General features: G+C 56.4%; 2 protein-coding genes across 2 annotated transcripts; one reads left to right on the top strand and one right to left on the bottom strand.

Annotated features, from left to right (window-relative positions):
* The first annotated feature begins 57 nt into the window (after positions 1–57).
* L3MBTL2 (L3MBTL histone methyl-lysine binding protein 2) lies at positions 58–17,807 on the top strand. Its single transcript, XM_081084273.1, has 17 exons — positions 58–147; positions 3,443–3,683; positions 5,269–5,402; positions 7,113–7,236; positions 8,003–8,082; positions 9,669–9,786; positions 10,210–10,344; positions 10,587–10,675; positions 11,600–11,831; positions 12,265–12,341; positions 12,507–12,611; positions 12,957–13,104; positions 13,223–13,305; positions 13,583–13,817; positions 14,275–14,340; positions 15,113–15,229; positions 15,659–17,807. The coding sequence occupies exons 1-17, from the start codon at positions 124–126 to the stop codon at positions 15,769–15,771; spliced, it is 2,121 nt and encodes a 706-aa protein (XP_080940399.1). The 5' UTR covers positions 58–123; the 3' UTR covers positions 15,772–17,807.
* CHADL (chondroadherin like) lies at positions 16,848–27,333 on the bottom strand (the record flags this gene model as incomplete). The annotated part of the gene is made up of 6 exons (XM_081084054.1): positions 16,848–17,073; positions 20,130–20,324; positions 20,951–21,117; positions 21,621–23,318; positions 24,073–24,250; positions 27,317–27,333. The coding sequence occupies 6 exons, from the start codon at positions 27,331–27,333 to the stop codon at positions 16,848–16,850; spliced, it is 2,481 nt and encodes an 826-aa protein (XP_080940180.1).
* Between the last annotated feature and the right edge of the window lie 380 nt (positions 27,334–27,713).

The following is a 27,713-nucleotide window of genomic DNA, read 5'->3' on the forward strand; positions in this document are numbered from 1 at the left end:
CTCTTTCTTGAAGCGTGATTGGCTCGCGGCTCTGGGAGGCGACCAATGAGCGCACTCGGGAAAAGCGGCGAGGCCAATATGGCTTCCTGCACCTGGTGACGGTTGTGGGAACTGTTGGGTCTCATGGAGAAGCCGCGCGGCGTCGAGGTGAGTGGGAGAGGACTTCGGCGGGAGGGAAAGGGAACCCCGAGAGCCCAGCTCGAGGGACGCTGCTGCGGGCCTTCCAGCGACGCCTTGCGGTGCTGGGTGGGGGGATGGATAAACAGGCTGAGCAGGGCCAGAGGGGTCGGTGCTGCCTTCGGGTCCGAGGTGGCTGGGGTCGGCGTCTGGGAGCAGTTCCCGGAGGAACCGCCTCCCTGGCCTCGGGAAGGGGAACCGGATTGGGGGGTCTGAGAGCTCCCGAATCCCCGTCGTCCCTCCTGTCGCGCGGCCCCGTTCTTTAGGACTTGCGAGGCCTGTCACATCCCGGGTGGCGTGACGGGAGACGAAGGCAGAATAAGCATTCCGTGTCTAGGCTGCCCACGTGCGCCGTCTCCCGGGACACGCACCACCGTCCTGGGTACTGTTTCGCTTTTACGGTTCTACGGGCTGCGGCTTCGGTAGCGAGACTCCAGGAAGTTCACGCCGCCGGGAGGCGGAGGAGCCGGCGCCCAGACTCCACCTGTTCGGTCCCCGCTCTGCCGACCTGTGCCCCGCTCACTCGTTCATCATTGGCTTCCGGTCGCCTTGTGTTTTGTGTGTTTTTGTTTTTGTTTTTGGAGACCAGAAGGGAGAGGGAGAGAAACATCCATCGGCTGCCTCCTGCGCGCCCCCTACTGGGCATTTGGGGATCGACCCCGCACCCCAGGCTGGTGCCCCGACGGAGATCCCAACTGGCCACCTCCTGGGACGCCGCCCAGCTAACTTAGCCTCCACGGCCAGGGCCTTGTCACCCTGTATTTGAATTCAGTTTCCTTTCTAGCACATTTGCATGTGTAGTTGGAACTATAAAGTGGAATCGCCCTTGAACCAGGGGGTCACGGTTGGATTCCGGGGGTTGGATTCCGGGTCAGAGCACACGCCTGGCTTGCGTGCTCCATCCCCAGTAGGAGGCCTGCAGGAGGCAGCCAGTTGTTGATTCTCTCTCATCACTGATGTTTCTCTCTCCCCCCCCTCTCCCTTCCTCTCTCTGAAATCAATTGGAAATATATATATATATATATATTTAAGAATAATAGCTCACACTTTGAGAGCTGTCACTAAGTCCTGGAAACAGATCGCGGCTTTACATATATCTTCATAACAGTCTTCTAAAAGGAGGCCTGCTTTTATCTCCCGTGCCCTAGTGAGGAAACAGAGAGCGGCAAGGGTGACTGTCTTGCACCAAAGCACACAAAAGTGGCAGAGCCAGGATTCAAACCTGGGCAAATCTGATCTGAAATGCCATGCTTTTAACCAGTAAAAATTGCCAATATTCATTGAATACTTACTATGTGCAGGTCACTGTTCCAGTGCTACTCCTTACTTTGCCCCAAAGCCTATGAAATAGGTGGTATTGTGCTCATTTACAGATGGGGAAACAGACACTGGAAGACTGACGGACTGCAGAGCACACAGCTGGTAAAAACTAGCACTGGGCCCTGGCCAGGGTACTCAGCGAGGCAGCGGTTCTCAACCTGTGGGTCGCGACCCCTTTGGCGGTCGAACGACCCTTTCACAGGGGTCGCCCAAGACCATCCTGCCTATCAGATATTTACATGACGATTCATAACGGTAGCAACATGACAGTGATGAAGTAGCAACGAAAATAATGCTATGGTTGGGTCACAACATGAGGAGCTGTATTTAAAGGGCCAGAAGGTTGCGAACCACTGAATTAGAGCATCACACTGCGCACCGAAGGGTTGCTCGCTCCCACCCGGGTCGGTGGATGTGTGTGGGGGAGGCAACCAATAGATGTGTCTCTCTCAATGATGTTTCTCTTTCTCCTCCTTCTTCCTCCCTTCCTCCCTCCCTCCCTCCCTCCCACACTCTCTCTAAAAGCAATGGAAAAAATATCCTCAGGTGAGGATTAATAACAACAACAAAACTAGAGATGGTATTTGAGCCCTGACCTAGAGTCCAAATTCTTCACACCTTTTCCACTACACGCCAGGTAGATTCATATACACTATCTCATTTACATCTCACATCCTGTGAGCCAAGTTTTTTATTTATTTTATAGATAGGAAAATTGAGTTCCAGAGGTTAAATGCCTTGCCCCAGAGCCCCAGCTAGTTAGGATCAGAGCTAAGTCCCAAGTTGTGGTCCATTCCACTGTGCTATAGCTAGTGTGTCTTCTGCCTTGCAAGTCCTTCTTACGGCAGTCTGGCTCCCAAATTAACTTTTCTCTGACTTAAGTTGTTTTTGAGGTGATTTTGATGTACATATGCTGAAGGGGGAAGAATACATTTCTACTGAGTTCAGTTTCAGACCACCGCAACAAAGACAGTCGTAATCCATTTGCTGGTGGAGAGTCTTGCCTTCAATTTGTGAAAATTGCAACATCTGTGAAGTGCAATAGACACCAAAATCTGCAGATGCTCAAGTCCCTTATATAAAATATCATAGTATTTGCAAATAACCTATGCACATCCTCCCTTATACCTTAATTCATCTCCTGATTACTTAAAATACCTAATACAATATAAATGCTATGTAAATAGTTGTTATTCTGTATCACTTAAGGAATAATGGCCGAAACCGGTTTGGCTCAGTGGATAGAGCGTCGGCCTGCGGACTAAAGAGTCCCGGGTTCGATTCCGGTCAAGGGCATGTACCTGGGTTGCGGGCACATCCCCAGTGGGAGATGTGCAGGAGGCGGCTGATGGATGTTTCTCTCCCATCGATGTTTCTAACTCTCTATCTCTCTCCCTTCCGCTCTGTAAAAAATCAATATATTATATTAAAAAAAAAAAGGAATAATGAAAAGAAAATTGTCTTCATATGTTCAGTACAGATGCGACCACAGGCCTAACTATATGGTACATGTCAGCAACACTAACATTGTATTGATTTTTTTTTACGGGAATGTGGAACCCACTGATATGGAGGGCTGGCTGTGTATTTCTTTCCCAGAAAGTCTTCATAAGGCACGTCACTTAGGATATTTTCATATCATTGTATTCTATTGAATCATGTAAAATATCATCATTTACAAATCCATAGAAGGAGCTTGCTTAATTCCTAAAACATGTTTTTTTCTGTTTTAAGCTATTCTGTTGAATTGTGCCTGCAAAGTGTATGAACAAGAGTAACGATCTGGTGTTCCCAAAGGGGTGTTTGATTCTGCCTGCCATTTTGCCCAAAAATGTTGACTGACCAAAAACTGGAAAGGGAGCAGCTAGCGATCTGCAGCTGCCCTCCCTGTACACGAAGCCAACCAGGATTCCTGCCTGCTGTGTGTCCTCCTTTCTTGCACTAGGAGATTCCTTCTTCAGAACCCATGGAGGAGGAAGAGGAAGATGACGACTTGGAGCTCTTTGGTGGCTATGACAGCTTCCGGGGTTACAACAGCAGTGCGGGCAGCGAGAGCAGCTCCTATCTAGAGGAGTCCAGCGAAGCAGAAAACGAAGAGAGGGAAGCAGGGGAGCTGCCCACCTCCCCCCTGCATCTGCTCAGCCCTGGGACTCCTCGCTCCTTGGACGGCAGTGGTTCCGAGCCAGGTGCCTTCAGAGTGTCCCTGAAGATGGGAGGTTTCAGGAGGCTGTGGCGGAAGAGGGGGGATATAGGCCATGTGGACAGAGTTGTCAGGTGTAAAGGGCTGTTTGGTCTTAAGTATGAGGGATCAGATGTGTAAGGACCTGTGAGAGAGACAGAAGCACCCCAATTATCCCCAAAGGTCATTTCCGCTGGTGCAGTCTGATTTCAAATTGTGATTTCACTCCTTTCATACAACTGATTTTATTCAGCACATATTAGGTGCTAGTCATTAACATGGCACTGCTTTTACATTTGTGTGAATAGCTGGTGTATTTTTTAAAAATATATTTTTTTAAAATTAATTTTAGAGAGGAAGGGAGAAGGGAAAGAGAGATAGAAACATCAGTGATGAAAGAGAATCATTGATCGGCTGCCTCCTGCATGCCCCCTACTGGGGATCGAGCTCACGACCCGGGCATGTGCCCTTGACCAGAATTGAACCCAGGACCCTTCAGTCCACAGGCCAATGCTCTATCCACTGAGCCAGGGTAACTGGTGGATTTTTTTAAATATATTTTTATGGATTTCAGAGAGGAAGGGAGAGGGAGAAATAGATAGAAACATCAATGATGAGAGAGAATCACTGATTGGCTGCCTCCTGAGGATTGAGCCCGCAACCCATGCATGTGCCCTTGACCAGGATCGAACCTGGGACCCTTCAGTCCACAGGCTGATGCTCTATCCACTGAGCCAAACCAGCAATGGCAGCTGGTGGATTTTTAAGCATGGATGTTGAGAAGGTAGGATACCTAAAGTGTTCTGATTATTATCCAGGAAGCAACAAGAAATAGCTTATGGTTTGGAAGTGACAGTGAGGGAAATAGAGAATAAAGTGACCCCTGGGTAAGAGGAGTAGGTGGTTGGGCAGATAAGAATCCCCATGGAGCATATGGAAGCTAGTTGGCTTCAGTGATGTGATGCTTGGACAGCCGCTGGACCCATGTCGGGGTCTCCACATGTCACTGCCTGTGAAGAGAGGCAGGTTAGACGGTCTCTGAGGACACTCTGTTCCTTGGTGCCCAGACTCTTCAGAACAATTATCTAAGACTCTCTGCCACTTGAATCTTATTTCTTTTCTATTCATCCTGTGCTCTCTGCCTTCGTGTGTCTGTCTCCCTTCTGTCTTCTAGTTGGTCTCTTAGAATCTCAGAACTTTAGGAATAGAAAGGCCCAAGAGAGACCATCGAGCCTAGGGTTCTCTAGCTCTGGCTTGGGCATTTTTAAGAGCCCCCGAGTGATTCTAATGTGAAGCCGGGGTTGAAACACTGATCTAGTTCAGTCTCTTTATAGATGAGAAAAAAATAGACTCATAAGTTAAATGATTTGGGCACTTTTTTCTACTTTTTTCCTCTGCAAACTTTCCAACACGTTTCTTCGTGGATTTCCCCCCACTATTGACACACAGCCAAGGGATGCCAAGCAGCTTATCTTATGTGAAGTAGATTCAGGATTTACCTGGTTAATGCAGTGCCAGGCTTTGAGGGCCTATCATTCTGTTTGATTTGGGGTGACATATCAGGTCAGTCATGTGCTAAGTTCTCTTCCCAGCTGTCTGTGAGATGTGTGGCATCGTGGGTACAAGGGAAGCCTTCTTCTCCAAGACCAAGAGGTTCTGCAGCGTCTCCTGTTCCAGGAGCTACTCCTCCAACTCCAAGAAAGCCAGTATCTTGGCTAGATTACAGGTGAGAGGCAGTCACTTGGGAAGACCCTTCCTGGGGCCCAGGGTACTGAGACAGGAACAGCCAACTAACTGATGGCAAGGGGCCAAGAGGGCTTGGGGAGGACCTTGCCTGTATCCATCCGAGGATGTAAATTACCTGGTATTAAGTATGATCTCAAACTTTAGAGGGCAGAGGAATCTATTTATGGAGCTTATTAACTTGCAGGTTCCTGGAGCTGCATTCACTTCATTCCCCACTCTGGGGAGGTTCAGTAAGTTTTAAACAAAAATGCCCTTGGTCCTTGCACCACACTTTTATAAATGTTCTGAAAGGAAACTGGGAGCCAGCCACAGGCTCATCAGCCATAGTGGGTTTAGATGGTTGATGTCTCATCTCTGACTCCATGTCATAGGCAGCCAGAAAGTCTTACCAATCTCCAGTTAATTACTGACATTCGTAGCAGTTTCAGACATGGAGAGATTCTGATATGCTGTCCGACCCGGACGCTAACTGGGACGTGTGCTGAAGTCCAGAGGAAGAATGACTTATTAGGGTGGCTCTGGGCTGAGGCAGCAGAGCGAGGCTGGAAGCGAATCTCAGGTGCTGGCCTCGTGTTGTTTATGGTGACTGGCTGCCGTCCACAATGCCTGTTCTCACACTTGGCTGCATGTTGAGCTCACCTAGAAGGTTTTAAAAATATTGACGCTTGGGTCTTGCTCCCAAAGAGCCTGACTTAATTGGGATGAAGTGTGGCCTGGACATGGGGGCTTCAAAGAGCTCCTCAGGTGAACCTACGGTGCGGGCAGGCTCGGGCCCCTGCTCTGATGTGTAGTGAGTCAGGGAGCCAGTTCTGCTTAGTGCTTCCTGCACTCGCTCACCTTCACGAGACCACTACTGTTGTCGCCCTCATTTTGTGGATTGTAGTCAAGGCATGGAAAATCCTTCCTCCGTGAGCTAGTAATATTGTGAATGGCTGCAATTTGGAGGTACTTACTGAGGGTTTGGCACTCTCAATGTAACCAGTGATCTCTAAAAATAATTTTTAAAAAGTCCTTTTAAAGGGCCACAAATTTTTAGTAACTTGCTGAAAGGTACACAAATACACTTGATCTTAGCCAAAAGGCCGAGAGGCGATGAAAGGCACACAAGTAAAATTGAGTCAGGATTTGACCCCAGGTTTGTGTGGGTTCTAAATCCACATTTCTACTACACTGATCTCTAGCAAATTCTCTGGGCCTCTGAGCAGTGCTTAGGTTACAAATTACAGAATGGATCGGCGTCCATCAGCTTTAGGGGAGGACTCTGAGCACCTGATGGAAGCGGAACCTCCATGTATATACAAAATGTCTCCCGGTTCCGTTCACAGATCCCCTGAAGCCCATTCTCTGCCATAAATCTGTAGAAACGCAGGAGCAAGTAATAGCTGAGAGTTCAGGCCGCTAGGAAAAGGTTGCTGCAGGAAGCAAAAGTTTGAAAGATGGAACAGGTGTCCCTCTCTGCCTTGCTGCTCAGCCATCTGTCCCCAGTGCCTCCCCAGTGAACAAGAGTTAAGCCCTTCTCCCATCCTTGCAACCCTTATTGTTATTAGCATCACCTTGATTTACAAATGGAGAAACTGGAACCCCGAGAGCTTACTAGGAACTGACTCATGTTAAGATTTAAACCTAAGCAGTCTAAGTCCAGAGCTAGATTCTTAGCCAGTATTCTCCACACATCCTCTCTGCCCTGCAGGGAAAACCACCTACCAAGAAAGCCAAAGTCCTGCATAAAGCAGCCTGGTCTGCCAAAATTGGAGCCTTTCTCCACTCCCAAGGGACAGGACAGCTAGCAGATGGGACACCAACAGGGCAAGATGGTAAGCGGGCAGAGGACTGTGCTCAGGGAGCTGCTGGGCATCGGTATGGGGGGCCAGGACTGGGTGGCCCACTCTGGGAGTGAGGAGAAAAGATGGTCTGCTAGAAAGAGCCCTGACCCTGTCTTACTGTGGGTTGCATCTTCCTCACCTGGTAGCTATTGTGGAAATGACTGCAGAAAATCCCTTCAGACACCCTAAATGGCAGGACCCCCACTGATCATTCAAAAGCCGTGAATTAGCCTCTATTGTTTTGCAATGATGTTAGCTCTATGCTTTCTGTTTCCCGGGGCGGTGGAAAACCAGGTCTAGTTGGGAGGGGTGGTGCAATAAGAAAGGGAACTTTGAATGCAGAGCAATTTCTGAGCAAGTTAAGTACAGGCACAAAGCAACTCTGCTCTGAGTGGTCTGAGTTTCTGACAGAAATTGAGCTCCATAGGTGTGAGGGTTGCCTGCTGTAGCCAATGACAGGTCAGGGGAGGTCTGAGGAATTTAAACTCAAGGGTCTTTGAATTTCATTTTCCTTTGGGGGAAGAAAGGCCAGACATTTCCTTCTGATTGTTTACTCCTGAGAGTCTGGCAGCCTTTGGAGAAGGTCCTGATGGCCACTCGGGCAGGTACGGGGACAGGTGGCCTCGCCATGCACTTGGGACTAAGGCGCTGCTGTGGTGGGAAAGGGACCTGCCTCCAGGCTCCTCAGGGGCCAGCTGCCTGGGGTGGCTGCTGCCTGAGCTCCGGACTCCACTCTCTTCAACTCCTTTGTCTGCAGCGCTGGTCTTGGGGTTCGACTGGGGGAAGTTCCTGAAGGATCACAGCTACAAGGCTGCTCCTGTCAGCTGTTTCAAGCACGTGAGTGCCCTGGCGGGGAGGGGAGAGGGAGCCGGGAACCCGGGGCTCACCACCCACCTCACCTCACTGCCTCGCAAACACGGTTCCAGGCTGGACGCTGCATTGGCACCGCGAGAGAACGGTGGTGGTGGAGCAGGGTCCTGGTGGTCGAAGTCCAGCTTTGTTACTCGTTTACCTTTCTGTTCACTTCTTTGCAAAAGTCTTCCCTCGGACCCTCACTGAGGGCTTCTAGCACTGCACTGCCCCTCTGAGGGGAACTTGTTATTTACATAATGGAACTTGGTGCTAGCTTATGTCTGAGCACCAGATATGAACTCCTGTTCTCCTTTCTTCCCATTGTCCATGTTTCCCATTGAAAGCTTGGTGCTTCTGAACTAGCCTGGGCCCCTTGGTCCCTGGGAGGCGGATGTGGATGCCTCCTGGAGCCCCTTCTGCAGGCGGCTCCCTGGCCCTATCATTGAGAAACACCAGCAGGGGGAGGCCCTGGGGGCTGGGCGTGGAGTGGAGGCACTGACTGTGAAGCATCCGTAGGCGGTGGTTGCAGGCTAGGAGGGAGGCCTAGAGCAGCACTCTTTTGTCTTTCAAGCCAATTTCCAAAACACCAGGAAATGTAGGTGGAGGCCTCTCACCAGAGTAAACCCGCCCCCTGGCCTCTCCTTTCTGAGCTGCTGCTGAACTCTGCAGGGTGCCCTGAACAGTGGAGAGCTGACCTTCGACTCCTCTGAATGGCTGGTGCAGGTGGCCTCCTAGTTGCCCTGAATTCTCTAGCACTCCTGGCACTGGCACCTTCGCTGCAGGGGAGTTAACGGCACACTTGCATTTAACATGTCCGGCTCACGTGCTCTGGGAAAAGCCCGCCCCTGTGTGCCTGGGTAGCATTCTGGGTCTATGATGAACCCGATCTCTGTGGCCAGGGACATGGGGCAGGATACCCCGATTGGCTTAAGCAGGCTGGGATGCAGAAGAGGTGAGTTTCCCCCAAGGAGATGAGGTGCTATGGCAGCAAAGTGAGGGTTGGTCGGTGGGAAGGCACCCAAAAAGCAGCCCCTGCTGTCGGGGCACTTGTCCGGGCGGAGAGAGGACCAGCTGGAGGGGCGAGGAAAGAACTCGCCGGAGTAGTGTGTGCTGGGCGGCTCTGTGAGCGCCCGGGGTCATGATCCTTACTGCCCAGGCTTGAGTGACGATTAAGGACGTGATATTTGTGCCAAGAACAGGGTTTGGCACGTGATAAGCACTAGCAGCTGTAATGTGTCGTGCAGGGTGGCATGCAGGCTGGCACAGGTGTGATGTGCTCAAGATGCTACAGCGAGGGGCTGGTCCTGTACCGACTAGTACTCGGGGCTGCCTGACTGATCTCTGACGTCACTCTGGCCACCCCCATCTCCATTCCCTGACTGCTCTTCAAGGGCAGCAGACACACCTTGCTCACCTCTTCCCCCCTCATCCTGTGCCTGTTTTCCTCATCCAGTGTCTGATGCGAAAGGCGAAAGACACAATCAGTTGGGAAGCCATGGGGCCAGCGCTCTTCTCTGCCAGCCCAGGCAGTGACTTCACTGTTTCCTTTGGGTTCTCTCGTCCCCACCCAGGTCCCACTCTATGACCAGTGGGAGGATGTGATGAAGGGGATGAAGGTGGAGGTGCTCAACAGTGACGCTGTGCTCCCCAGCCGGGTGTACTGGATTGCCTCTGTCATCCAGGCCGCAGGTGGGTGTCCTCTGGCCAAAGAGGAGCAGGGTCTGGAGAGGGGCGTCTGTAGATGGGTGGGCAGTGCTGTGGGCAACAAAACCCCACCTGCTGGGGTTGCTGGCGCCCTGGCAGCCCTACCTCGCCTGCCTTAGAGGGGACCACCGAGCTGGGTGAGTTTGGAAACTCCCATTTTTTAAGGTTTATTCCAGGGATACTCAAACTATAGAAAATTAATTCTCCCCATTATGCCGCACTGCTTTCCAAGTAAGTGGCATGGGTTTGTTTTGGCCATGACTCGGTGGACAGCAGAGACCACAGTGTCTGCAAGGAGTTCTTGGAGGTGGCAGCTGAAAGTCTGGGTTAGGCTGCGGAAGGAGGAAGGCCTAAGAACACACCTTTCCCCGTCGCACCCTCCCTCACTGCGGCTCGTGTCCTCTCCAGGGTACCGAGTACTGCTCCGGTACGAGGGCTTTGAAAATGATGGCAGCCACGACTTCTGGTGCAACCTGGGAACCGTGGATGTCCACCCCATCGGCTGGTGCGCCATCAACAGCAAGATCCTGGTGCCGCCCCGGAGTGAGTTGTGAGGGTTCCGTGTGCTGGTGTCCGAGAGCCCTTCGGTTAGGCAGAACAGAACCCACTTGCCTCCTCTGTCCCAGAGGCCTCGTGGCAGCTCCGGGTTTAGAGCCTGATTGTATAGGATGAGGTGATTGCGGACCGAAAGGCAGAAATAAGTCGTCCATCTCCTGGGGTGGCTCTGGCGCCCCCTGTCGGTGGAAGTGTTGTCAGCGTGTAACCAGGAATCTTCTGTCTCGCAGCCATCCACGCCAAATTCACCGACTGGAAGGGCTACCTCATGAAGCGGTTGGTGGGCTCCCGGACGCTTCCCGTGGATTTCCATATCAAGGTCCGGCACTGAGCCCTTTGGGTCTCCTAAGTGGTCTCCTTCCTGACCCCCTGTTTGATGTGCTTCCTGCTGCTTGTTGGTTCTTCCTAAGACCCTTGTCTAACAGTCGCAGTGGCTCTATGGGGGCAGGCATTGCTACTAAGGTGCTACAAAAGCCATTCAGAGTCGCGGCCCGGTGAGGCCAGAGCTGGAATTGGATGGATGGAAGCAAAGGCGACTGCTCAGGAGGCTTGTGTGTGCCACCAGCAGGAGGCGGGCAGGAGAGGGGGTGTGGGACACCTGTGGGTCAGAACACAGGTCCCGGAAGGAGCACAAGGCTGGATACTGGGATCAGGTTCAAGGCTCAGCTCTGGCACGAATGACTGTGACCCTGGGCAGGTCACCTGACCCTCTGGGCCCCTGCTTCCTTAGTCTGCAAAGGGTTCTGTAATTCCCTGCAGGTTTCTTTTTTTTTTTTTAGATAATGGGGTTTTTTTGTTTTTATTTTTAACATATTTTTTATTGATTTTTTACAGAGAGGAAGGGAGAGAGATAGAGAGTTAGAAACATCGATGAGAGAGAAACATCGATCAGCTGCCTCCTGCACATCTCCTACTGGGGATGTGCCCGCAACCCAGGTACATGCCCTTGACCGGAATCGAACCTGGGACCCTTCAGTCCACAGGCCAATGCTCTATCCACTGAGCCAAACCGGTTTCGGCCCCTGCAGGTTTCTTACTGGCATTCTGGTGTGCGCGTTGTGAGCTGCGTGCCTTCTCAGTGTCATCCTCAGGACGTGGAGGCCAGGGTGGAATCGGGGGACAAGAGGGCTCACTTCCTGACTCAGCGTTCGGGCGGCTCCACCCCACTTCCCTGTCCTCTGGTTGCTTGTACCAAGGTGGTGGCAGGGCCATGCCCACAGCAGCCTGTGCTCTGATGTTGCAGATGGTGGAGAGCATGAAGTACCCCTTCCGGCAGGGCATGCGGCTGGAGGTGGTGGACAAGTCCCAGGTGTCTCGGACCCGCATGGCCGTGGTGGACACGGTGATTGGGGGTCGCCTACGGCTCCTGTACGAGGATGGCGACAGTGACGACGACTTCTGGTGCCATATGTGGAGCCCCCTGATCCATCCAGTGGGTTGGTCACGGCGTGTCGGCCACGGCATCAAGCTGTCAGGTTAGCAGAGCCCCAGGCAGCCTGACCCCAGCTCTGTCACCCCGAGGCTGGGTGGGAGCACCTCTGTACCCCACAACAACGCCCTGTGGTATGGGTGCTCATCTCCACCCTGCAGTTGGCAATACTGAGGCCCAGAGAGGTTGAGTGACTTGACCAAGGTCACTCAGCTTGCAGGTGGTAAAACTGATTTGGAACTAGAGACCACAGGCCCCATCTTCCCCCCGTCACCTGGGAGGAGAATGGGTCTTGGGGCTAATAGTTCCCATAGAGCGTGCCTGACGTGCTTGTCTTCTAGTCCAGGCGGGTGGGGGCTGAGACACAGATCACAGTATCTGCAGGGCAGCACCCGCATTTCTGGGGAGTGTAGCGATGGCCCTGTTAGCAGCCTTCAACTCCCTTCTCTCCCTCACTCCCTCTGCCATCTCCCCAAAAGAGAGGCGCAGCGACATGGCCCATCATCCCACCTTCCGGAAAATCTACTGTGATGCTGTTCCTTACCTGTTCAAGAAGGTGAGGCACCACTCTTGGGCCCTTTCCCCTTGATCTTGGGTCCAATCCAGGCCTTAGGACCCTGGCCCTCCCTGTTCCCTTCCCAGGCCTCTGGCAGGAGAGGCCTGCTCCCTCCGCCCTGCACTTGGGCTGTCCCAGGTGCCCCAGCTGTCCCATTCCTTTAAGGTTCGCGCTGTCTACACAGAAGGCGGTTGGTTTGAGGAGGGGATGAAGCTGGAGGCCATCGACCCCCTGAATCTGGGCAACATCTGCGTGGCAACCATCTGCAAGGTGAGCCTGTGGCTGCCTCAACCTCCAGGCGGCTCAGGGGAGGGAGCTGGTGCAGAGCCCTCACTCCATGTCCACCACATTCCGGCTGCCTGCTCCTGGAGCCCTAAGTTCCGTTAGCTCCCCACTGAGAACACAGTGGCACAAAGACAGACGTGGGCCCTGTGGGCACGCATTACTGTCCAGTGAGGAGGGTCAGTAATCTCAAGCATAGGCTTCAGAGTGCCGTAGCTGGAGCAGCAGCTCAGGGGAGCCATGGCCTCGTGTCCCACCACAGCCACCTTGCCCTGGGATGGGGTGCAGCTCATGATACTATGTTCTCTGGGTACCCCTCTCGACCACCCCCAGGTTCTCCTGGATGGCTACCTAATGATCTGTGTGGACGGGGGGCCCTCCACCGATGGCTCGGACTGGTTCTGTTACCACGCCTCCTCTCACGCCATCTTCCCAGCCACCTTCTGCCAAAAGAATGACATTGAGCTCACACTCCCAAAAGGTAAGACTGGCCTGACCAGGCTACAGGTGCCCCTTTGGCTGGTGCTCCCTCCTGGACTTCTCCCACTCCCCCTCCTCCTACTCCCCCTCCTCCCTCCACATCTCCTTCTGCTCCTCAGGCTACGACACACGCACTTTCAACTGGGACACCTACTTGGAGAAGACCAAGTCAAAAGCAGCTCCATCGAGACTCTTTAACATGGTGAGGAGACTGAGGACTGGGTACTTGGGTGACCTCGGATTGGCCCTGCCCACTGTCAGCGAGTATCTGCTGCTGAGATCAGCCACTTCCGGGGAGAGGGCCCCGCTCCTAACACAGGCACCGCGCCCTAATAGTCCAGCGGTCCCTTTCCCACAGGGACTGGTGCTTGGGCACAAAGTACAGGGGGGCCATTGGTCAGAGGGACCTTCCCCTGCAGGCACTCACCACTGGGGCAGGGAGCTGGCTGGCTAGGTCACTGCCTTCTTCCTCCTCCCAGGACTGTCCCAACCATGGCTTCAAGGTGGGCATGAAGCTGGAGGCCGTGGACCTGATGGAGCCCCGGCTCATCTGCGTGGCCACGGTGAAGCGGGTGGTGCATCGGCTCCTCAGCATCCACTTTGACGGCTGGGACAACGAGTATGACCAGTGGGTGGACTGTGAGTCCCCGGACATCTACCCCGTCGGCTGGTGCGAGCTCACCGGCTACCAGCTCCAGCCACCCGTGGCCACAGGTCTGGGTTCTTGCAGCCCCAAGGGGTTCCTGACTTTCATTTTTCCTTCCTTCCAACCACGCCCCCTGCCCCATGCCCACCTCATTCTGTGGCATGAGATCGAGAAGTCTCTTGGCCCACCCTTGCTCCTGACTTCTCTGTCTCCCTTTCCCTCTGGCCTGCAGAGCTCCTTCCTTGATCTTGCCCACTCTGTCATATGCTCGTGCCCTTATGCACCCAGGTAAACTACCCAGGTCCCTCGGTGCAGCCCTGGTGACGAGGGTGGGAAGGGACAGCTGCTCTCCAGTCCCTCCCCCAGCCCCTTCCCCTTTCTCATGCCCAACTTTGGCTTTCCTTCTTGGGGTGTCCCGAGTGTCAGGGAGGCTATGAGGGGTGGGCAGGGGTCTCGGGATGTGCCTCTACCCTGTGTCCTCTCAGAACTCTCTCCTCACCTCTTGTCCTTTTCTTTCAACAACAGAGCCAACCACACCTCTGAAGGCCAAAGAGGCCACGAAGAAAAGAAAGAAGCAGTTTGGGAAGAAAAGTAAGTGGCTCTAAAGCTGCCTGGGCTGGTGTGGGACCTGGATCAGCAGGGCCTGTGGCCCTGGGAGCAGAGCTTGGGTGTTGTCACTGAGGTCATGACGACGGTCCCTCCATCTCCTCCCCTTCCCATTTGGCCTCACAGGCCATCATCCTGTCTTCAGTGACCCAGAGCAGAGTAGGGAGCCTTTAGTCCCTGGCAGTGGTCAGATGCCAGGAAAAGACAGGAGGTTGTATTTGAGAGCAAGAAGGGGAGGGAGGGGCCCCATGCTGCCCATGACAGGAACCGACCCCTCTGCTGTGCTCAGCTGCTGGGTGTGGAAGTCAGAGGTGCTGGAGGAAACGAAGCTGCTCCCCAGGCTGCCGGTCTTCCCTCTGCCCCCTTCGGGACGGGAGCAAGGGCAGCCACAGCTTCAGGGTCACTTCCCCAGGCGACGCCACTCTCAGCAGGTCCTGAGTCCAGCAGGGGCTTGGCTCGGGGCAGCCGGTTGGAGGGGGCAGGGAGTAGAGGAGGGTGGTGGCGAGGTAGCCTCCATGACCAGCACCACCCAGAGAAGAGGTGCCCGCAGTGGGAGGCCGCTGAGCAGGATTAAGGTTGTGAAGGGCTCTGAGCCTCGGGCACAGGGCCTGAGGGGTGAGGTCAGAAGTTCAGGCCAGTTCCCCTAAATCGGTACCATCCCCTCTGCTCTGCTGCCCAGCCGCTGGATGAGATCCAACCTTCAAGCCTCGCATGGATGTGACCCTAATGCCGGGTTTAATTCCAATTTTATTCAAAGGGAAAAGAATGCCACCGACCAAGACGCGGCCCCTGAGACAGGGATCCAAGAAGCCCCTGCTGGATGAGGACCCACGGGCCACAGAGAAGGTCTCGGCAGGGGCCGCTCCCGATGAGAGTAAGAGCCCAGGGCGGGCTGGCGGGCAGGGCAGCCTGTGGCAGGGCTCAGGGGCGGCGCCTCTCCTTCCCCACCTGGCACAGAAGGGTACAGTCAATTTTGAAGGGAATTTTTTGGGCACCAAGCAGCCCTTCTCAGACCACTGGGCAGAAGAGCTTCCGAAACACCCACCCCCAGATCTGAGCGGAGCCAAGCAGCTCAGCCTGGCCTCTCCACCTCTGCCCACCTCGTGCTTGGCAGGGTGAGCGGCAAAGGGGCAGGTGCAGCGTCTCTGGCACAGCCAGCCTGGCGGGCATGACAGGGCCTGGGCCTTCTCCGCACCTCATCCTGAGACCCCCATCTAGGGAGTGAGATCCCTTCCCCAGACCCTCCCAGTGTTACATGCACAGCCTCTCTCTCTCCCCCTACCCCCACCTCCTCCCTCTTCAGTCATCGCTGTGCGCGTGAAGGAAGAGCATGTGGAAGCGGCCACGCCTGACCAGGCCCTGAGTCCAGAGCTGCCTGTTTCCATCGAGAACATCAAACAGGAGGCAGATGACTGAGCCGCCCCTGCTGCCAGCCTGGCGGCCACCGGGACAGCCAGCGCAGGCTCCTCTGTCGCCACCTCCCTTCCACCCTCCTCAGTTTGGAGACTCAGCCTTTTTGCATAAATACCGCCTGGTGCTGAGGGCCCGGCACTGAAGGATGAGCCGGGTCTCCTTTGACCTGCCTTGTGACCTCTGCCCTCTGGCAAGGCCTAGTGACTGGGGCTGCCTGGGGTCCCCACATGGTCGGAGTGGCTCCCTCTCCAGCTGCAGTTCCTGAAGCTCTCCCAGTCGCCCCCTCCACACCCCTCAGCCGCCGGGGTTGGGGGCTGTGGCCTGGGCTTGCCACACTGCAAGACAAAACAGTGAAGTGTGCGTGCGCCTGTGTGTGCGGCCCAGCACGGCACATAGATAAAGGCCTGCAGCCGCTCTTGAGGGGGAGGCCTCGCCTGGTTGGGGTGAGTGGTGTGATGGTCTGAACATTTTACCAAGTGGCCTGTCTTGCCTCCTGGGCTGTGCTCTTTGCTCCCAGCTCCGCAGGGACAGCCATGTCTGTCGGGCAGCTGAGAAGCAGTGACCAGGATGTGGGTTTCAGTGGCTTGTGAGGCGTCCTTGACCTATGTTCTCTGTTGGCAGGAGCACCAGTTCCCATTTCTAAAAGGGCAGAGGTGGGGTGTGCTCCCTGGCTGGGGGCTTGCAGGGACCTAGCGAGGGGAAGACCACACCAGCCCGTGCCCCTGGGGGAGCAGCAGGTGTGGGAGCCCCACCTGATTGGGAGACGACCTCCAGCCTTGATCTGAACCTGCTCCAGAGGCCGGCTGGGCTGGGGCCTGTCCTTGCCACTCCCCTTCTGTGAACCAGGGTCAGAGGCACAGGGCTGCGAGGGGAGTGTCAGCCCTGCTGGCGGAGGAGCCCGTGCAGGAGCTCCGGAAGCAGGGAGCAGGGGTAACAGGACACACTTCCTGGTTCCCTCTCCTCTGCTGTCCAAGCCCTTACCTCCTTAACACGGGTTTCCCTGCTCCTCTCGGAAATTACATTCTAGTTCACCTCCTGTTTGCCCAAATTAGTCTCCTTTGAAACTGTCTCCTTTCTGATCAGTCCTGTCTCTTCATTCGCTCCCCTTTCTGGAACCTAAGGCGGAAGCTGCAGGCCTCAGCCCTTTTCTTTCCTCTGCTGTGGTAGGGAGCCGCACTGTCAGGGTCCACCTCTAAGGCACAGCTGTGCTGGCCCAGAGTCCAGCTGCCGCCTCTGAGCTGGTCGATCAGGCTGCTGTGGCCTGTGTTTGCCACACGGGGTGCTGTCTGCTTGCTCAGGGCCTGGCTATGTGGTGTCATCCCAGGGATGGGTGATCAGCCCAAGGGGAGCCAATTTCCAGTCAGTGGAGAGAACGTGGGCTGGTCTCCTTTTCTGAAGGCATTAGGCAGCCCCACATGGTGCAGAAACGAGCCCCAGAAAGCAGCTTGTTGGTGCAGCCTGATTTCTCCAAAAAGCGACTAGATTTGCAAACAGCGAAGGCCAAAAGCAGGGACAGACCTGGGTGTGACAGGCCGTGGCATCAACCCCCAGGGACGAAGACGGCCCAGGTGTTCCCTGTGGCTTCTGGGGAAACTGGGATCGAATGGCACTTTGGCCTTTAGTTCTTGAATGAAGAAGTGACGCCTACAGGTGCCGTGGGCACAAAAGCTCATGACGGCGGAGCTGAAGGACAAGTTTAGCTGCCACTCAGGCCCTGGACTGGCCTCCCCAGACAGTGAGATAATGAAATCCCTTACTTGCTGAAGTCCAGTTTGTCTGATTTTTGTTCCTTACAGCAGCGTGTATTCTGATATACCGCCTCATAGTAACAATTGCGAGGTGAGTTCACATGTGAAGAAGCAATAAAGAATAAATGGCACCTGTCTCCATAGCAACCACAGATAGTGCCCTTACTTCTGCCATTCCCCTCCCCCAGACCCTGAGTTCCCCCAAGGCTGAGCGCCAGTGATGGCGAACCTCTGACACGCGAACTCATTTTTTTGGTTGATTTTTCTTTGTTAAATGGCATTTAAATATATAAAATAAATATCAAAATATGTCTTTGTTTTACTATGATTGCAAATATAAAAAAATTTCTATATGTGACACGGCATCAGAGTTAAGTTAGGGTTTTTCAAAATGCTGACACGCCAAGCTCAAAAGGTTCGCCATCACTGGCCTAGCCTGTGCCTTGTCCCTCGTGCCCTCTGCATGGGCCTGGTACAATGAGTGTGTACGACATGAAAGGGTATGGATGGGGCCTAAAGGTCAGTTGGATGTGTCGCAGGTGCAAGAGTTGACCTCTGGGGCATTCTTCCCCACAGCACAGAATGACCTGTGTCTCAGCTCCCGGAGGGTCTCAGTGAGGCTGCTGGCTGGGAACCTCCTGAAGGCCCTTCCGACTCCCTGCTTCTGCTGGACATGCCGCAGCTCCCGGTGCCGATTCGCCAAGTCCAAATGCACCTCACACTTTCCTGCCACCTAGTCCAGACCTTCTCTGCCCAAGGGACTGAGAAGCAAGGGGACGGCCTTTTATGACAACTTCACATGCCAGCCCTGGTTTATACACATTTACAGCTTCATCTCCACAGGGGCCTGCAAGGAACATGCCTTTATTTTACAGACAAGAAAGGCTCCCGGAGGTCTAGTAACTTGGTTGCTTAAATTTACCACTTAAATGACAGCAGCGGGATTAAACCCTGGCTGATCAGCCATGTTGCTGCTGCACTTCATTCCCTAACACTGAGCATCTTCCATGTGCTGGGCCCCAAGCTGGAGGTGAGGCTCCAAGGAGAGGCAAGGTCAGCATCCCGACCCAGAGCATTCCTGCCACAGCTCAGGACCCTTATCCTTCAATTCCTTTGTGTTCCTGGGAGAAAACTGCCACTTTCAACAAAATAAAACAAGCCCAGAACTCCAGGCTGGCCTTTGGTGGTATCTGCGTCTCAGGAAGGGTGGCTGGAAGGCATGGTCTGAGGTATCCCCATTCCTGCCGCACCACCCTACTCTGTGTGTGTGTGGGGGGGGGGGGGGGGGCCCTGGCCTGGAGCTGGGGCCGGCAGGTGTGCTCCAGGAGCTCCGGGCTGGCACCGGGAGAGCCCCGTGCCCTTCGTCAGCACGAGCCTGGCGCAAGTCCATGCACACAAGTGTCAGCTGGCCTCTGCTGCCGCTGTCACCACCCTTCCAGGCCTTGCTTCTACGGCAGAACTGCTCACCTTCAGCTTAGGGTCCTATGAGGGGTTCCTTTCTACCCCCACAAGGAACACTCTTAGGGGTTGCATTATGTCCTCCAGAGAAATACCTCAGAATGAGACCTTATTTAGAAATAGAAACTTCACAGAGGTAATCAAGGTCAAATGAGGTCATTAGGGTGGACCAGAACCCAATAGGTCTGTGTTCTTATAAGAAGGGGGCACAGGATGTCGCGAGATGATGTGAAGACGAGGAGATAACAGAAGTTGGAGCTGTGCTGCCACAGGCAAGGAGCATCTGGGGCCCCCAGAAGCTGGAAGGAGCGGGAAGGACACCTCCCCCCCCCCCAGAGCGTCAGAGGGAGCATGGCCATGGCCATGCCGTGGTTCAGACTTGTGATCTCTGGAGCAGTGAGGTGATAAACGTACCGTTTGTGGTACGTGGTTCTGCAGCCCCAGGGAACTGCTCCATCATCTGACGGTCCCCAGGCACCCCAAATCTTCCGATGCGGGTCCTCTCCCTCCCAGTGCCTCCTTGTTCTGTTCTCATTGCCCTCTGAGGACTGGCTGCTCCCCTATAGACCCTCCCGCCCCCAGTGCCCTCACCACCCAGCACGGCCCCTCCTGGAGAGAGGCGCCTGCATCTCGCTCGCTCTCCTCTGATGTGCTGAGATCTGGCTACAGCTGATCTTTCAGGTGTGCATGCATTTGTCAGGACGGTGAACACCATGCCCAGGGGCTGACGGACTGCCGCAGAGTGGAGTCCCGCTGGTGGCCGAGAAGCAGGGGGATCGGCACTGCTGGCCCGCCCGCCCCAGGGACAGCCAGGCCCTCGAGGTCAGAGTGGGAAATGGCTGAGTCAACGGGGATCCAGCCTTTCAGCGACAGTGGGATTGATTTCACAAACACATTGGTCCAGTGTGCTGTGGCCTAGCGGAAAGGCCACTGTCCCACAGGATGAAATCACGTGAAGCAGCGAGTCCGACTGGCCCACCCCAGGCCCAGCCCAGAGGTAGAGGAGGTGAGGAGGCGGGCATGGGCATTCCTGAATGGAGGCAATGGGTCCTTGCCCACATCTAGAACCACATGAAACTGAGACCAAGAGAAGTCAGAGCCCTGCTGCCCGGGAGCTCTGGAACCTGCCCCCCCCCCCCCACGGCCTCCCCCCACCTGCCAACCTTGTCTGCTCCCCGCCGACTTCCCTTCATGCGGGCTCTCCGGGCACTGGGCATCCGCTTGGCCTTCCTGGAAGCCCAGCTCGGGCAGGCTTCAAAGACAGCAACTGCAGCCTTCACCCTCTGGCCGCGGGCACTGGGCGGGGCGGCACAGGTGGCCCCCACGCGCAGGTTCAGCCCAGTGAGCCACCTGAGGAGAAAGAGTTCGGGGAACCCACGGTGCTGAGCTTTCCTGAGGCGAGGGCCTCGGGAATTTGGGGCAGTGGGGCCTCGTGCCTGAGAACCAACTCCAGAGAATCCTGGTTCGGCCGCTCACCAATTATGTGACCCTGAGCAAGTCACTTCCAACGTCACATCCCTTCTCTGTAACAAGAGGGCAGTCCTGGTGATAAACACTTACGCAGGGCTGTAATGGCTCACACCAATCTATACACGTAACTAATTCAATGTAACTGCTAACAAGCCGCTGCCATGAGGTGGACACGATTACTCTCAGCCCCTTACAGAAGAGGGTTGTGTGGCCCAAGTCAGACGGCCAGACAGGCAGGAATCCAGGTGATTGTTGCTTTCTCGTGTAATTATGTGAAGTGCCCACGAATATTGATGAGGTCCCGCCCCGCTGGGCTGGGCAGATCTCATTCCCACTCTATGGCTGAGGGACTCGAGGCTCAGAGAAGCCACCCCAACTGTACTCTGGCAGGACCCCGCTCCCCAAAAGCTGCTCAGCCAGGCAGACACGGGGCCCTGGAGAGCCAGTGGGGACTGGACTGAGAGCAGCTGGCGGGTCCCGCTGGGGGTCCAAGTGGAGGTGCTCACCTGTGAAGTGGGAGCAGCTGGCAGTCACAGCGGAAGGGATTGCCACTGAGGTCGACCAGCTCCAGCTGGCTGAGCCCGGGCAGGGCGGGCAGGGCCTGCAGCTGGTTCTTCTGCAGGTGGAGGCTCTGCAGCCGGGGCCCCAGGCCTGAGAAGGCCCCGGGAGAAACCTGCAAGGAAGCGCCAGGCCCTGGCGTGAGCTCCTGTCGGGCCAGGGAGGGAGGCCCGTGCTCCCCTAGCACAAGGCAGTGGGGACCCTCAGGTGGCCAGGCAGGAGGCAGCGCCTGGGTGGAAACGTAGGTGCCTCTGACGCCAAAGCACTTGCCCTTTGCAAGTCACCTGGACCCGGTCACGGTGCTTCCTGCTTTGCCTGAGCCACCCCCACCCCCATCGCGGCAAAGCCCCTGAGGCTCCACCCTGCCTCACAGTGCACAACAGCAGGTGGCCCTGAGTCCCCGCCTCCTCCCTCCTCGGAGCCCCAGCAGTGCCCTCCCCGGCAGGCCTCTGTGTGGCATGGATTCGGATGCTCTGTCGCCCACACCCAGTTCCCTGGGCAGAGTAGTCTGGCTTATCTAAGGGTCCCCGTGCCCAGCCTCGGGCCTGGCACTGCCGGGCTGGCAGTGTTTGTTGAGTGAATGTTCCCTACATAGGACCAAGCTGCCCCCGCGCCCACCTGCTCCAGGCCACTGCTGTTCAGGAAGAGGTGCTGCAGCGACCGGCCCACGGGCCGGAAGGCGCCATCCCGCAGGGTCCTGAGCGGGTTCCCCGAGAGCTGCAGCTCCAGGAGGGCAGGCAGCCCCTCCAGGGCCCCCGTGGGCACCTCTCGCAGCTGGTTCCCGTCGAGGTGCAGCTTCTCCAGCTCCGGGGCGGGGCCCAGGGCGCCGGGGGACACCTGGGAGAGGCGGTTCCCGCTCAGGTAGAGCCAGCGCAAGGCCGGCGCGCCCGCCAGGTCCCCGGGCGCCAGGCGCTCCACCGCGTTGTCCTGCAGGTGCAGGGAGAAGAGGCGCGGCAGGGCGCGCAGGGCGGCCCCCGGCACCTGCAGGAAGCGGTTGCGCTCCAGGTACAGGTAGCCCAGGCGGGGGGCCCCTTCCAGGGCGGCGGCGCCCAGGCCCGAGAGCTGGTTGTCGGAGAGGTAGAGGTAGAGCAGGCTGCCCAGCCCGGCCAGGGCGCCCGCCTCCAGCGCCGCGATGCCGCAGTGCTGCAGGTGCAGCGACACCAGCTGGCCCAGGCCCGGGAAGGCCGCGCGGGGCACCGCCGGGAAGCGGTTCCGCCGCAGGTCCAGGAGCTGGGTGTCGCCGGGGAAGCCGCGGGGCACGGCCTGCAGGCCTCGGCCCTCGCAGCCGCTGTGCCGGGACGCGGAGGCGCACACGCAGGCGCGCGGGCAGGGCTGGGCCGCGCCGTCCTCCTCCGCGGGGCCCGGAGGGGCGCGGGGCCGCGCGGCCGCCGGCTCCTCGTCCTCGTCCGGGTCCTCGGCCGGGTCCCCGGGGCAGCGCAGGTCCGCGGGCCGCAGGGCGTCCAGGGCCTCGCCCCGCAGGCGCCGGGGGCCCCGGCACGCGCCATCGGAGCGCACGCGCGCCCGCGCCAGCCACTCGAGCAGCGGCCGGGCCTGGCAGCCGCACCACAGCGGGTTCCCCTGCAGCCTCAGCCGGCGCAGCTGCCCCGGGCCCTGCAGCGGCGGCAGCGTGTCCAGCTGGTTCCCGCGGAGGTCCAGGGTGTGCAGGCGCGGGCAGTGGGCGAAGGCCCGGGCGTCCAGGGCCTGCAGGGCGCCGTGGTCCAGCACCAGCTCCCGCAGGCCGGGCAGGGCCAGCCCGTCCTCCTCGCCCGCGTAGGTGAAGGGGTTGTGGCCCAGCTCCAGGCGCGCCAGGCCGCGGGCCTGGGACAGAGCCGCGCCGGGCAGGGCCTGCAGCTCGTTGTGGTGCAGGCTGAGCCTGCGCAGGGCGGGCAGGCCGGCCAGCGCCTCGGGGGCCAGCACGCTGAGCGCGTTGTGGGCCAGCCGCAGCCCGCGGGTGCGCAGCAGCCCCTGGAAGGCCATGGCGGGCAGGTAGACCAGGGCGTTGTGCGCCAGGTTGAGGGTGACCAGTGCGCCCAGCGCCCCGAACGTCCCCGGCCGCAGCTCCTCCAGCAGGTTCCCCTCCAGCTCCAGCCGCCGCAGGGAGCCCAGCCCGTCCAGCGCCTCCTGGGGCAGCGCGCGCAGGCGGTTGGAGGCCAGGTTGAGGAAGAGCAGGCGGCCCAGGCCGCGGAAGGCACCCTCGGCCACCAGCTCCACCTGGCAGTGCCGCAGGTCCAGGTGGGTCAGGTAAGGCAGGTCCTGGAAGGCGGCTGGGCCGAGCACCTTCAGCAGGTTGCCCTGGAGGTCCAGCCGCTGGGTCAGCTGAGGGGGAGGGGAGAGGAGCCTGAGCACCACAAGGAGGAGTGCGACCTGTGCCCCTGGACACGTCTCCTCCCCCTCACCTCTCATTCTCCTCCTCCTGCTCCCTGACACCTCCTCCAGGGAGCCTTCCTCCCCAGCCACCTGGGCCTCCCCAGCTCTGGCACTTTTTGCATTGAATTATCACTGCCTGTGTACTTTTATTTCTTTTTTAAAAATATTTTTATTGATTTCAGAGAGGAAGGGTGAGAGAGAGAGAGAGAGAGAGAGAGAGAGAGAGAGAGAAAGAGAAACATCAATGATGAGAATTATCAATTGGCTGCCTACTGCACAGCCCACACTGGGAATCGAGCCTGCAACCCAGGCATGTGCCTTGACCAGGAATCGAACCGTGATCTCCTGGTTCATAGGTCGACACTCAACCACTGAGCCACACCGGCTGGGCATGCCCATTTACTTTTGTCCCCACTAGTTCTTGTGTCTCTAGAGCAGACACCATATCTTCCTCCAGTATATCTCCTGTTCTCTGCCACAGGGTCTGTAATTCATTCAGTATTTGTAGGTCAACTACTTATGCCAATCACAGAGGATTTTAAATAGCTTGTCTTCTTGTTGTTGCTCATTATCATTCCCATTTTACAGCTGTGAAGACTGCGGCTCAGAAAGGAAAAGTGACTTTCCAAGGTCTCCTCCCAGCCAGGCAGAGGCAGGCCCTCTCATGCCAGCCAGCGTCCTCCTGCCACCCCCCCCCCCTCACCCTGCTGACCTCAGGGATGGCGCTGGGCACCTCAGTGAGGTTCTGGTGCCGGCAGGCCACATGCCGCCTGGAGTTGTCACAGACGCAGGTCTGTGGGCAGCGCTGGGCGGCTGTGTGCCCAGTTGGGCCCAGGGGCAGCAGCAGAAACAGCAGCAGGACCGAGGAGATGCTTTGGGGACTGGGGGAGAGAGGGAGAGCCCGTGTTCACAGGGGCCAGGGTCCCACATTGTCCACTCACGGAGCCCAGGCTCTGGTCCTTTGGCCCCAGGGAAGGTGTCAGCCCCCCCCCCCCCCCCCACGCAGCAGAGGTTCTGTTGTTAGCCTTGCTTTACGCTGGAGGAAACTGAGGCTCAGAGAGGTGACCTGGCACCTGCCTTTGGCTGTCAGCCCTGAGGGCACCAAGGCCTTGCTAAATCCTAGAACGCCTCTGGGTGCAGTCTGTGCAGCTGTAGGGAGGCTCCCAGTCCAGGGAGGCCTGGACCTCCCAGCCGAGGTGGGAGGTGTAGGGAGAAGCAGCCCCCGTGGTGGCAGGGAGCATAATGACACTCACCTCAAGAAGACAGGCTGCCAGCCAGAGGGGAGGGCTTAGGTCCAGCCCAGGTTGTGGGGTAAGACTTGGGGGACCAGGAATTATGGGGTCCGAGAGCCTGGTCAGAGCCACCTGACAGGCTCAGCCCTCCCCTCTCCTATTTATTCCCTGTTGTCCTCTCATTTTAGTGTCATTAGCTGGCCAGGACCGGGAAGGGAAACTGAGGGTCTGGGATTCGGGCTGAGCTTTGGGCAAGGTCTGTCCACTTACCTGTCTGTCCCCCGTCTGTCCCTCCACCCCACCCCCACTCCTCCATCACCCACTGGGACCTCTTCCTATCACAGCATCAGCCACTGCCTATTGCCTCCTGGGGACAGTCGCTGCCACAGCGTGTCTCCTGCCTCCGCAACGCTCCGCTCACCCCCAAAGGGAGCTTTCCAAAGTACAGATGGGCCCTGACAGCCCCGCTGAAAGCCCTCAGCACCTCCCAGCTGCCTGTGATGGCAAGTCCAGCTCCTGTTCCAGTGGGAATCTGCTCAAACACTTGAGGTTCAGCCTGTGGCTCCCCCACCCTAAGCTCCCTCCTCACCTGCAACACCTATCGCACCGGCTCTTCCTTCTGTTCACAGCTCTGTCGGCCCCTAGCAGCCTGCCCTGATCCCTGGACTCCGTCCACCCTGGGCCTCCCCCATTTCCACTCACTGCTTTGTCACCAACTGTTTTCCACTCTCCTTGGGTCTCAGGGCTCAGCCCCGGCCTTGGGGCTGGTGGCATCCCTTAGTCTGCGGCGAGGCTGAGGCTCAGGGTGGACCAGGGAGGGGGGCCTGGAGGAGGGGACAGATCCCTGAGGGACAAGCCCCCTCCCTGCCTCCTTGGAACCCATTTCGAGGCGACCCTTGGAGTCTCTGCCCAGGCAGATCCCAGAGGCCGGGAGAGGGGCGGGGTGGGCTGGGTGAGGGGAGGGCTTGACTGCAGCCGCTCAGCTTCTCTACTGCCCCCCCACCCCCGACTCCCGGGGCCCGAAGACTCACCCCTCCATGCCGTCTCACGGGCAGTCCAGCCTGGAAGAGCAGCAGCACAAGGGAAAGGCTGCGTCTGTCCCTGTCTGGATGCTGGCAGGAGCCCCCTCCCCGCCTGCAGGCCTGGCAGCGGGGACAGGGCTGAATGGGAGGCATTGTGGGCAGCTCAGCAGAGGCTGAGGTGAAGGAGGGGCGGGCAGGGGCGGGAGCAGCGGCTGGAGTTACAGGGCCTCCTGCCCAGCGCCAGCTCAGGATTCCGGCCCAGGCCTGGGGGCCGGGCCTGGGGAGCCAAGTCTCAGGGCGGCCCGGCAGGGAGGGGCCTGGAGGGGCTGAGGGGCCTCCGCTGTGGGGTCCTGTGTGGGGCTGTGCCTCACGGAGCCTGTTTCCTACTCTGTGAGGAGAAACCATAATTAGTAACTAGCTCAGTGGGTTCCTGTGGGCATTGAATTAGGCACCTGGCACATAGTAGGTGCTTAAGAATGGCTAACTCTGTCCCGTTTGTGATGAAACATTACCACATCGTTTAATGCCATGCATACAGCTTCTGCAATGTTTCTTTCCACTCAGTATCAGATTATTGTAAGCTATTCAAATTGATCCTTAGCCATACTCATTCATTTTGACAGCTGTATAGTATTTCCTGGTATAAATGTATCAACTTTACTTACCCATTAATTTCTGTTACTTCCAAGTTTTTGCTACAGTGTTGCAAAAAATATACAAATAATTACCTTCTTGGAAACATGTGTTTTTATGTATTTATTTAGGTTAATCTCACTTGAATATTTTTTCCATTGAATTTTCAAGAGTGGAAGGTAGGGGGAGAAGGAAAGAGAGAGAAAGATAGCTGGGGATCAAACCTGCAACCCTTTGGTTTGAGGGCTAACGCTCTAACCATTGAGCACACAGTTGCATTTTTAAATGAAATAGTTCATCCAGACCATAGCAAACATGAAATTGCACTTTTCATTATTTTAATTGACTTAACTTTTAAACATATTTTTTAAATTGATTTCAGAGAGGGAGAAGGGGAAAGAGAGATAGAAACATCAATGATGAGAATCATTGATCGGCTATCTCCTGCATGTCCCGACTGGGGGTCGAGCCCCCAACCCAGGCATGTATCCTTGACAGGAATTGAACCTAGGACCTGTCAGTCCACAGGCCGACGCTCTATCCACTGAGCAAAACCAGCTAGGGCCCTTTTCATTTTTACTGATTTGAGAGAGAGGGGGAGAGGGAGAGATAGAAACATCAATGATGAGAGAGAATCATCAATCGGCTGCCTCCTGCACGCCCCCTACTGGGAATCAAGCCCAAAACCTGGGCATGTGCCCTGACCGGGAATTGTGGACTGGCCTCGTGGCTCATAAGTCAATGCTCAACCACTGAGCAACACCAGCTAAGCTTTTGTTTCTTGTTTAAGCAGAAATAGACCCCCATCACACACAACCTGTGCTATTTCACTCAGCAAATCCCCTATCAACGGAATCACGGTGCACACCCTTTATGTCCAGCTTTCTTCACTCAACGTTTAGTCTGTGAGCCTCACCTGTGATGCTGTTTTTTAATGTGTTCATTTTCATATGGCCTTCCAGCATCCCCTCTGTAAGGACTCCGCAACAGTGGCGGTATACTCTCAACACGAGTCCTTGTTTTATGCTCCCCACGTTGCCAGGTCTTTCCACTCTCTCACCTTGTCTTCACTTCCATGGTATCTTCCCATCACACAGGCCAAGGCCCCATTTTAAGCTTTTTGTGTGTCCAAAACACTGCTCTCCTGTGTTCTATTTCCACTTGAAGAATATGGCTCTGAGGTGGACGGACTTGGGTCACTTCGAATGCTTGGTGCTTCCACCCCACCCGGTCTGTCCCCTGCCTTTCCCAGACTAAGTCCTATTGTGAATGCTGGGTTTAGCGCCCCTGTCATTGATAACAGCATCGCACATACATACGGATGCCTAAACACATGTTAACGTGCTACTGCATCGCCCTGAGATTTTCTTCACTCAGCACCGCATGGACTCACCTGTGGCGTGCGTGGAACGCTCCCACCTAGCTGACACGTTTTCACCGTGTGGACCCTCCACTGG

The sequence above is a fragment of the Myotis nattereri genome, assembly GCF_964212035.1.
Source record: "Myotis nattereri genome assembly, chromosome: 2".
Classification (NCBI taxonomy): Eukaryota; Metazoa; Chordata; class Mammalia; order Chiroptera; family Vespertilionidae; genus Myotis; species Myotis nattereri.

What these genes read in the sequence shown, in the direction of transcription:
- L3MBTL2 (XM_081084273.1), top strand. Translation starts at nt 124, where the DNA reads ATGGAGAAGCCGCGCGGCGTCGAG. An exon ending in CTCTGTCATCCAGGCCGCAG is followed by an intron (nt 9,787 to 10,209) that starts GTGGGTGTCCTC and finishes TGTCCTCTCCAG; the next exon opens with GGTACCGAGTACTGCTCCGG. An exon ending in CATCGAGACTCTTTAACATG is followed by an intron (nt 13,306 to 13,582) that starts GTGAGGAGACTG and finishes TCCTCCTCCCAG; the next exon opens with GACTGTCCCAACCATGGCTT.